The 12004-nt window shown below is 36.5% G+C and overlaps 1 protein-coding gene across 10 annotated transcripts in view; it reads left to right on the plus strand.

The window, feature by feature from the left end:
* UTRN (utrophin) overlaps positions 1-12004 on the plus strand; it is a 557788-nt gene that overhangs the window by 286509 nt on the left and 259275 nt on the right. For all 10 annotated transcript variants that reach the window (XM_070795583.1, XM_070795587.1, XM_070795585.1 and 7 more), the window contains one exon: positions 11625-11814. In XM_070795583.1, coding sequence (XP_070651684.1) covers positions 11625-11814 — 190 coding nt within the window. The remainder of the gene's footprint in view (positions 1-11624; positions 11815-12004) is intronic.

Consider the following 12004-nt stretch of genomic DNA (forward strand, 5'->3'; position numbering starts at 1 on the left):
ATAAACAAAGCTAGTGGAGGTGATGGAATTCCAGTTGAGCTATTTCAAATCCTGAAAGGTGATGCTGTGAAAGTGCTGCACTCAATATGCGAACAAATGTGGAAAACTCAGCAGTGGCCACAGGACTGGAAAAGGTCAGTTTTCATTCCAGTCCCAAAGAAAGGCAATGCCAAAGAATGCTTAAAATACTGCACAATTGCACGCATCTCACATGCTAGTAAAGTAATGCTCAAAATTCTCCAAGCCAGGCTTCAGCAATACGTAAACTGTGAACTTCCAAATGTTCAAGCTGGTTTTGGAAAAGGCGGAGGAATCAGAGATCAAATTGCCAACATCCGTTGGATCATGGAAAAAGCAAGAGAGTGCCAGAAAAACATCTATTTCTGCTTTATTGACTATGCCAAAGCCTTTGATTGTGTGGATCACAATAAACTGTGGAAAATTCTGAAAGAGATGGGAATACCAGACCACCTGACCTGCCTCTTGAGAAATTTGTATTTAAGTCAGGAAGCAACAGTTAGAACTGGACATGGAACAACAGACTGGTTCCAAATAGGAAAAGGAGTATGTCAAGGCTGTATATTGTCACCCTGTTTATTTAACTTCTATGCAGAGTACATCATGAGAAACGCTGGGCTGGAAGAAGCACATGCTGGAATCAACATTGCCGGGAGAAGTATCAATAACCTCAGATATGCAGATGACACCACCTTTATGGCAGAGTGAAGAGGAACCAAAAAGCCTCTTGATGAAAGTGAAAGTGGAGAGTGAAAAAGTGGGCTTAAAGCTCAACATTTAGAAAGCTAAGATCATGGCATCTGGTCCCATCACTTCATGGGAAATAGATGGGGAAACAGTGGAAACAGTGTCAGACTTTATTTTTCTGGGCTCCAAAATCACTACAGATGGTGACTGCAGCCATGAAATTCAAAGACGCTTACTCCTTGGAAGGAAAGTTATGACCAACCTAGATAGCATATTCAAAAGCAGAGACATTACTTTGTCAACAAAGGTCTGTCTACTCAAGGCTGTGGTTTTTCCATTGGTCACATATGGATGTGAGAGTTGGACTGTGAAGAAGGCTGAGCGCCGAAGAATTGATGCTTTTGAACTGTGGTGTTGGAGAAGACTCTTGAGAGTCCCTTGGACTGCAAGGAGATCCAATCAGTCCATCCTAAAGGAGATCAGGCCTGGGTGTTCATTGGAAGGACTGATTTTGAAGCTGAAACTCCAATACTTTGGCCACCTCATGCAAAGAGTTGACTCATTAGAGAAGACCCTGATGCTGGGAGGGATTGGGGGCAGGAGGAGAAGGGGACGACAGAGGATGAGATGGCTGGATGGCATCACCGACTCGATGGACATGAGTTTGGGTAAACTCCGGGAGTTGGTGATGGACAGGGAGGCCTGGCGTGCTGCGATTCATGGGGTCACAAAGAGTTGGACACTACTGAGCGACTGAACTGAATTGACTTAGTGCAAAGGGAAATAGGATGTGGTGTTCTGAATCCTTTGGAGAAGGCAATGGCAACCCACTGCAGTACTCTTTCCTGGAAAATCCCATGGACGGAGGAGGCTGGTGGGCTGCAGTCCATGGGGTCGTGAAGAGTTGGACATTACTGAAGCGACTTAGCAGCAGCAGCAGCAGTGCTGAATCCTCACAGGGAAATAGTTCTGTCTTGAATATTTATGCAGTGGGAATGGGGAACTTCTCTTAAGCTTCCAAGTGATGTGGCATTGGAATCTTAGAACAATGTCCTTAAATTCAGTGGAGTGAATTTTTAAGTGTTTGATGAGAACCCAATATTTAGGTAACAAAGATTGGTCACAAAATGCCATAGAGGGTTGGGAATGTCTCCAGTGACTAATTCATCATCAAATCCACTGCATTTCCTCACTGCATTAAAGCGTGCTTTTAATATATTTCCTAGTTAAATGATATTGTATACACCAAAGGACAAATTACCTTGTAAAGGTACTCATTGGAAAGCTTAAGGAATTGTTTCATTGCAAGTTTTATACATGCCACTCAAACTACTGATGCTACTACTTTCCACTGTAGAAGAGAAAAATGTATTTAAATCTCATGTGACTGTAAAGGTCGCCTTTAAAGTATACCAAAATTTAGCAAGACACATTTCTAGATTTGCTAAGACATTCTTTTCCATTGAAGTCTTTAAAAAAACAAAAGATTCACCTATTTACCTTCAGACATTCTTTAGACTAATGATAAGCACGTGCATATTAAACAATATTATATCTTATAGATTAAAAAATGAGGTATTATTTAACATTTAAAATCACATTTTAAAAAAGTCAGTTATGTGGGTGACCATGTTTTGTAATGCTGCAAAATGACTGTAAGCTCTTTTGTAGCATATCAGCTAGTTGCTTGTATAACAGACTTTTCTTTAAAAAATAAGCATTTGCATTTTAAAAATCCCAGTTCCTTTTAATATGAACCTTTATAAATTGGTCACCCATGCATTCCATAAATCTTTTATGGTAAGTTATTATACTTTTGTTCTGTACCATTTCTTCCTCTAAAGAATTCTATAATCTGTTAGTTCTGTGTGAACAAAACCTTTTTATTTCTGCTAAAATTATCCTTCTAAACATCAAAACTTGTGTATTTTAGATTTTCAGCCTATCTTTATGCTTTATGATTTGTGGATTTTGAAAGATTAAAAAAAAAAACAAACTTCTGTATCTTTATCTAGTAGCCACAATTTCCTGAACTTAAAACTATTTCCGATTCATTGCCAGTGTTCCTTCTGCTATACCCTCTCATTTACATTTCTCAGAACTTCCTCCAGCTCTGTTCTGATCTTTCTTGAGATGTAGCAACCAGGAGTGCCAGATAGGAGCTCTGCATTGAGAATCGTGGCCTAGTGTAAATTCAGTGCTGGATGTGAGGACTGAATCTTGCACGTTAGTGCTTCCTGACCTCTTTGCTGTCTGCACCACATATCCATTCCCATCAGTAACATTTTATTTACATGCAGTGATTCTTCATGAAGCTGAATTTGAGACTAGGGATGGAGTGAGAATGGATAAACTCTTGCAGTGGGTTTTATAATCTCTGGTGGCCTCTGCAGTTTTCAAAGGACCCCTAGAGATTCTGATTCTGACATGAGCCCTTTACTCAACTAGCCCAAGCTCCATAGAAAATTGGAGATTGAGTGGTTTACCCCAAAGCATATATCTAGTAAATAGCAGAGGTGGTAAAATTAGGTGGTTTCCTTCTGAGAACAGTGTACAAATGGTAGTAAAAGTAACTTAGCCTATGTCCTGTAGTGTGCATACAGACTCCTGGGCCTCTAATTTTAGTGACTTTTTTTGCCTTATGGTATTATGATAAATGATGTGAAATTCCTTGAAAATAAGTAAAAGATTCTTGTAGTATTTTGTAGTGTCCAGTGTAACTTTTCTAGACATTTTAAAAAAAGAATGAAATGAGTGATGTGGAGAACTGATACCTTTGAGCTATGCTCTGTTAGAAATATCATATGAACTTATATTAGTTTCAAAAATAAGACTATAATATAAATACTGTGATTGTGATTTTAAAATGTGTATTTATTATAATAACATGAAGATAATTTGGACTTCTGTACACAGAATTTAGTTTTCTGTGTATTCACTATTTTTAGTAGTTGGTTATGATCATGGTAAGAAAATATGACACCAGATATTTGTGAATTTAAAAAATCCCCCAGGACATTTATTATTAAAGTACACATTTGCATCCTATAAATAAAATTAATTTCCTAGTATTTCACCAAATTAGGGAAAATCTTTTAAGCCACTGTATTTGTGGTGATTTGTTGTTACAGTAGCAATGACCTGCTAATAGCCAGCATTAAAGAAACTGTGGGAATGAGATACCATAGGTTTGGAAGGTGTCTGTACCCGGTTCTGAAAGGGAAGTAGAAATTAACCAGGCGGAAAGGGAAAAGTCAGTGGGAGGAGGGAGGAGTAAAGAAGGATATTTAAAGTAAAAAATAAAGCTCTAAATGTGAAATAGCAACCACTTTGAGGGTTAGTCATTGGTTCATTTTTGTAGGTAGATAAAGCATGAGGCTTGGAGTGATTAAATAATCTTAGGAGAAGTAAGCAAGGCTCAGACCGTGGAAAACCTAGGTGCCAAGTGGACTTTATGATGAAAATTATGTGGGAGGAGGTGGGCACTGCCCTAGCTTTTACAGCTAGTTAGTGGTGGAGCCATATCTGCCTTGATTCAAAACCTGTATTCTTTTTACTGTCAGTTCAGTTCAGTTCTTTTTGCTTTAGTAACCGACAAAGTAGACGTCTCTTAACCATTGCCTAAAAGTTATTTTGCAGCAATTTCCTACAAAGTGAATATTTTTAAAGGACAATCTCTTTTTCCACTGATGACTAGTAGATAATTTGACAGTTTTATAGTAAATGCCCTAGTTTCTGAATTCAGAATGTTCTGCTGGTTACCAGAGTGTGCTGCTGGTATTAATGCAGCTCAGTGGATCCAGTACTGTCTAAGGTCAAGTGCTTATGATCCTCTTACCTCCCTTTTCCTTTGAAGCATCATGTTATACTTTTCACCTCCCCTGCTAGGCTAGTCCTTCATGCTTGTTAAGTATATAAATGACTCTTATATAGAGACTCTCTGAGTTCACCCATGAGGTTCTTAGACGTTTGTGTCCTCTTCCTTCTTCCCTAGTCTGGGCATTCTTAGGATTTAATAGAGCTAATCTGTAATGATGTGATTTTTACATTAGCTGTTTGCCACATAACCTGTTATGTACATGTTATGTACATCTTTATTCTTAAGAATATAGGACACTTATTATGTAAAATGAAAGTGTTTGACTTCACTAAATTTTATAACTACTAAATTTTATGTGTTCTTAAAATAAGAATAGTCTGCTAAATTTATAATGACTAAATTTTGTATGAATGTTCTTAAAATTAGAATCATTTGCTCATGGTTGATTACTTGTGCATGTGTACTCCTTTAATTCTGATACTTTTTTTGGTGCAGCCTTTGGCTATTCTTAGTATTTTTTTTTAGTTGATGTTTTAATAATTGAAAATATGGGCAGGGTTAGGTGGAAGACTAAACACCATCACCACCAACCACGCAAATTCTGGTGGATAACTTCTAAATATTAAAAAGAAATACATGCATATGATTAAAAATTCTTTAAAAATTATAAGATTTATAATACAGTAATCCCCTCCAAACAAATGAGTTCTGTTCTGAGAGCATGTTCATAAGCCCAATTTGCTTGTTAATTCCAATGAAGTTAGTGTAGGTACCTAACTAACCCAATCAGCTATATAGTACTGTATTGTAATAGGTTTAAAATACTTTCCCCACAAATAATACATAAAAAACAAGCAAACACAAAAAATAGACACTTTTAATTTTACTGTACAGTACCTTGAAAAGTTGAGTAGTCCCAGCTACATCACTGCCTCTTGTGTGCTTGTTTCCAGTCATTCTGGGCTTGAAATAAAGGTACCATACTACCGTACTCTACACAGCACTGTGCAGTAAAGTACATAAGAACAGCCACTTGTAGAGGATGCATGCACGCACATGCAAAGTATGCCAGGCATGTGAACTAGCTTTCATGACTAGACATGGAAATGCACATTTGCATCTTTGAAGGTTTGCAACCTGAGGTTCACGTGTAGGGGACTTACAGTGGTTCTCTCAGTACTCACCACAGCCCTCTCCCTAGGGGCAACATTTTTCCTCTCCTTGCTTGATCATGTTAATTCTATTTTTAATTTTTTGAGGACTTGCCATATTGTTTTCCATAGTGTCTGTATCGTCTTATCATTGAATTTTTAGAGAAGCAGATATTCAATGTTGACAGTATTATGTCTGTCTAAGCATCATTAACAGCCATGCACTGACATTTACTATAATTTTGTTTCTTTCTTTATTTTACCTGAAATTAATAACTGCCTTGTTTTTATATACTTAGTTTTCTTTGCACCTATTGCTAATTCTTCCCACATTTTCCATGGCCTGACAGTACAGTTTCCTACAAGGTCAATCACATTAAGCAGTCTATCACTTCTAATAATTTTTCTTGCAGACATCTCTTCTGGAGACAGTTTTCAAAGCCTGGTGCACAGGCATTATCCTAGGGATTTTCTGTGTTTTCCTCATAGGATCTCATGGAGTTTTTTGTTTATTTGTTTTTGTCCTTTTTTTTTTTTCTGTTAGGATGTGAAGTTGATTTTAATGTCATACTAATGTAAAGAGAGTGCAGACCTCAACATATTTGACATATGACACATAAGTTAAAATTACAGTACTTTTCACAAGCTTAACCTGTGTACCCATAATAACACCTGGGTTTGTCCACTTTTCAAGACTGTTTTGCGTATCTTCTTTGTTAATTTTGTCAAATTGAAACGAGAAACAGAGCAGTTTGGTATGATGAAGACAGGCTTCATCTGATCCAATTTGAATATATAACCCTTTGTCTGAGATCTCCTTTCACCATTAACGTGAGAACCTGTTTGCTTCTCCATGTGTTGGTTTTCTTGTTTTTATGCTTCTTAATATATTGTCTTCTTTCTGGATTTACAAACTGAATATTCTAGAGGCCTTCACTCTGTAGCTTCTTGAAAAGTGGTATTTGGGAGGTAATTTTGAAGTCCTGTTATAAAAAGATTTTCATTATTTTATAAATGCTATTATAATGCTATGATAGTGACTTACCTGTAGCTCATATGGTAGAGAATATGCCTGCAATGCAGGAGACTTGTGTTTGATCCCTGTGTCAGGAAGATGCCCTGGAGAGAGAAGTGGCTACCCACTCCAGTATTCTTGCCTGGAGAATTCCATGGACAGAGGTGCCTGGTGAACTACAGTCCATGGGATCACTGAACAACTTACACAGAATGCTATAATAAAGACTCTGAGAAATATGGAGGTGCAAAAGACTGCTTTTGCCTATTGTGTGTTTATGGAACTGGGAGGAAGACAAGAAATCTCTATGATATAGTTAAAGTAAAATGTAAGAGTGAGATAAGATCACAGTCTAAGGGTTTTTTCAGGATACATGTGATAAATTTCTGAAGAGGAGTTTTGACCTTTTATGAACTCTGGGCAAGGAAACCTAATTAGACTGAGATGTTTTGGAGGAAGTAGTCCTTAACCCTTAAAGGACTGGAAGGATTTTGATAGGTAAAGATAGCCAGAAGGACATATATTTTTTCAAATTAGTTTATTTATTTTAATTGGAGGCTAATTACTTTACAATATTATGGTGGTTTTTGCCATACATTGACATGAATCAGCCATGGGTATACATGTGTACCCCATCCTGAACCCCCTCTCTCATATCCCTCCCCATCCCATCCCTCAGGGTTGTCTCAGCGCACTGGCTTTGAGTGTTTCAGTGCATCAAACTTGGACTGGTGATCTGTTTCACATATGGTAATATACATGTTTCAGTGCTATTCTCTCAAATCATCTCCTCCTCACCTTCTCCCCCAGAGTCCAAAAGTCTGTTCTTTATATCTGTGTCTCTTTTGCTGTCTTGCATATAGGGTCGTTTTTACCATCTTTCTAAATTCCATATATATGCGTTAATGTACTGTATTGGTGTTTTTCTTTCTGACTTACTTCACTCTGTTTAATAGGCTCCAGTTTCATCCACCCCATTAGAACTGATTCAAATATGTTCTTTTTAATAGCTGAGTAATATTCCACTGTATATATGTAAAACCATAGCTTTCTTATCCATTCGTCTGCTGATGGACACCTAGGTTACTTCCACGTCTTAGCTATTGTAAACAGTGCTGCGATGAACATTGAGGTATACGTGTCTCTTTCAATTCTGGTTTCCTTGGTGTGTATGCACAGGAGTGGGATTGCTGGGTCAGATGGCAGTTCTATTTCCAGTTTTTTAAGGAATCTCCACACTGTTCTCCATAGTGGCTGTATTAGTTTGCATTCCCACCAATGGTGTAAGAGGGTTCCTTTTTCTCCGCATCCTCTCCAGCATTTATTGTTTGTAGACTTTTTGATAGCAGCCATTCTGACAGGCATGACATGGTACCTCATTGTGGTTTTGATTTGCATTTCTCTGATAATGAGTGATGTTGAGCATCTTTTCACGTGTTTGTTAGCCATCTGTATGTCTTTTTTGGAGAAATGTCTGTTTAGTTCTTTGGCCCATTTTTTGATTGGGCTGTTTATTTTTCTGGCATTGAGCTGCATGAGCTGCTGGTATATTTTTAAGATTAAGTCTTTGTCAGTTGCTTCATTTGCTATTATGTTCTCCCATTCTGAAGGCTGTCTTTTCACCTTGCATATAGTTTCCTTTCTTGTCCAAAAGTTTTTAAGTTTAATTAGTTTCCATTTGTTTATTTTTGCTTTTATTTCCATTATTCTGGGAGGTGGGTCATAGAGGATCCTGCTGTGATTTATGTCAGAAAGTGTTTTGCCTATGTTTTCTTCTAGGAGTTTTATAGTTTCTGGTCTTCCATTTAGATCTTTAATCCATTTTGAGTTTATTTTTGTGTATGGTGTTAGAAAGATGGTATGGGGAGGGGGGAGGGAGGAGGGTTCAGGATAAAAAAAAAAAATAAAAAAAAAATAAAAAAAAAAAAAATAAAAAAAAGAAAGTGTTCTAGTTTCATTCTTTTACAGGTGGTTGACCAGTTTTCCCAGCACCTCTTGTTAAAGAGATTATCTTTTCTCCATTGTATGTTCTTGCCTCCTTTGTCAAAGATAAAGTGTCCATATGTGCATGGATTTATTTATCTCTGGGCTTTCTACTTTGTTCCATTGATCTATATTTCTGTCTTTGTGCCAGTACCATACTGTCTTGATGACTGTAGCTTTGTAGTATAGTCTGAAGTCAGGTAGGTTGATTCCTCCAGTTTCATTCTTCTTTCTCAAGATTGCTTTGGCTATTTGAAGTTTTATTCTATTTCCATACAGATTGTGAAATTATGTGTTGTAGTTCTATGAAAAATACCGTTGGTAGCTTGATAGGGATTGCATTGAATCTATAGATTGTTTTGGGTAGTATGCTCATTTTCACTATATTTATTCTTCCGATCCATGAACATGGTATAGTTTTCCATCTATTTGTGTCATCTTTGATTTCTTTCATCACTGCAGGAGGACATTTTTATGTGAGTATAAAATTTTTATGTGGACATGGTATTAAAAATATTCTAGAGGAAAAGGAATCTCCCACTTTTATTTGAATCATTGGAATGAAGTACTAGGTAAAGCTGGAAAAGTAAATTAGTGATAGATTATGGAGGATTATTATTGAGTTCCAGGAAAGCAATTTCAATTTGTTCTGTAGGCAGCCAAACACTGTTGGAGATTTTTCAAAAGTAAGTGTTGAGATGACGTTGATGACATTCCAAAATGTTGTGTAAATGGGATCACAGTATGTAGCTTTTATGTCTGGCGTCTTCCACTTAGCAAAATGCATTTGAGGTTCCACCCATGTTATTGCATCCTTCATTAGCATTTATATTTTTACTGCTCAGTAGTATTCCATTACATGCATATGCCCCAATTTATCTATTTATGGGTTGATGATATTTGAGTTATTGTCAGCTTTAGACCATTATGAATAAAGCTGCTATGAACATTTGCATTTAAATTTTGTGTGGACATGTGTTTTCATTTCTCTTGGGTAAATACTTGGGAATAGGATTCCTAGCTTGTATCTTTAAGTGCATGGCACTGCCAGACTTTTTCAGGATGGTTGTACCATTTTATACTTCTGCCATCAACTGTGAGAGTTGCAGTCATTACACTTTGTAATGTTACCAGCCGTTGGTTTGGTCATTTTCTTAAAGTCATTCTAATATGTAGTGATAGCTCATTGTGGTTTGAGTTTACATTTTTCTGATGATTAATGATGCTGAGCATCTTTTCATGTGATTTTTTTTTTTTTTTTTGCTATCCATTTATCGTCTATGTTGATATGTCTATTTAAAATTTTCATCCATTTTTAAATGAATGCATTTATTGATATGTAAGAAAGATGCTTGTTTATTGTAAATTCAAAGAATGCAGAAAAGTTCTAATAGGAAATAAACCACACTAGAATCCAGCACCTGGAACTATTTTAATGTTAAGTTAGTGTTCCAGACCTTTCTCCCTCTATTTGTATATACAGATGGATGCATGATGGTGAATGGATGAATGAGTGGATGGACAGTTGGAAAAAATATGTACATAAGATCTTATTACATGTGCTGATTTTTAAATTGTGGTATAGTTTATGATAGTTTATGAAATTCACCCTTTTAAAGTGTACAACCCAGTGGCTTTTAGTATCTTTTCCCTGTTGTGCTTCATCACAACACTCTAAATTTCAGAACATTTAATCACTCCCCAAAGAAACCCACAACCATTAGCAAGTCAATCCCCGTTTTCTTTTACCTTCCAGTCCTACTCAACAACTAATATACTTTCTCCTTCTATGGATTTGGTCCTCTTAAAAATTTCATATACATGAAATCACAAAATATATGGCCTTTTACATCTGTTTTTTTCACTTGGCAGAATGCTTTCAAGGTCCATCCATATTGAGCATGTATCAGTATATCATTCCTTTTTATGATGCAATAATATTTCATGGATGAATATACTACATTTTGTTTAGCACATCCTCTCTCAATTGATGGATGTTTGGGTCAATTCTTTTATTTGACTCTTCTAAATAAGTAATGGTGCATTTGTGTACAAGTTTTTGTGTGGATATGTATTTTCAGTTCTCTTGAGTTTAAATACTTAGGAGTGAACTTGTTGGTGTCCATTCGTAAATTAAGTTGTTTTCTTTTTATGGAGCTTTGAGATACATGAAGTTTTACAGATTGGATTTACAGGTGTGTGTATCTCTTACATCATGCAACTTCAAGATATATGCTTTAATTTTTGGTGTAGATTTAATGAATGCTTTATAAAAACTTGATTGTCTGATGTCTTATGAATATTATTATGTCAGCTTAAAGAACCAATTTGCATTGATCTGAAGTGTTTAAAATATATAAAGTAAGTCCTTTAAATAATTTGATTGTATCTTAACCATTTATTCAGATGTTACTTCTTTCTAGAATTCATTTAGTCACATGTATGAATATTTATTGATATTACCTTTTGAGTGTTGGTGGAAGTCACTCAGTCGTGTCCGACTCTTTGCTACCTCATGGACTATACAGTCCATGGAATTCTCCTGACCAGAATACTTAAGTGGGTAGCCCTTCCCTTCTCCAGGGGCTCTTCCCGATCCAGGTATCAAACTCAGGTCTCCTGCATTGCAGGTGGATTCTTTACCACCAGGGAAGAATAAAATGTATGGGGACTAACTTAATGTATAATTACAAGTTGTAAAATGTGATGATTATTTTATGATATGGATATGATTTTATTAATATTTATATCTCTCACCCACTCCTTCCTCTCAAAATTTACATTACTATTAAGGATTATTCAAGACACACATAGAAACAGATCTAGTTACATTAGGTACTTAAGTAAAGGTTGCTTGGAGGCTGTGTGTTAATTTTTCTTTAGGGTGTGCTTGATGTGGCCTGTCACACTGTAAGTAATGGAGGTGTGCCTGTCATTTTGTTACTTGCAGCATTGCTGATAGACAGAGTGCCTTGGAGGCTGAGCTAAGGACAGTGCAAAGCTCTCGCAAGGATCTGGAGAACTTCCTAAAGTGGATACAAGAAGCAGAAACCACAGTTAATGTGCTTGCAGATGCCTCTCAGCGGGAGAATGCTCTTCAGGACACTGTCCTGGCCAGAGAACTCACACAGCAGATGCAGGCAAGTGCATGGGAAACTGTGCCTTCTATTTTAATTTTTTGCCATCCTGTTTTGATCCATCTACATGCAAAATTTATTACAGTTTAAAGGTGAGGCTATCACCTTATTCAGTTATGAAATCCATACTCCTCTGTGAATAATTGGTTTCCAGAAGTGAGGTCTATAAAATACTCTTAGTTGATCATTAAGG

This window comes from Bos indicus, chromosome 9 (assembly GCF_029378745.1).
Source record: "Bos indicus isolate NIAB-ARS_2022 breed Sahiwal x Tharparkar chromosome 9, NIAB-ARS_B.indTharparkar_mat_pri_1.0, whole genome shotgun sequence".
In the NCBI taxonomy this organism is placed as follows: Eukaryota; Metazoa; Chordata; class Mammalia; order Artiodactyla; family Bovidae; genus Bos; species Bos indicus.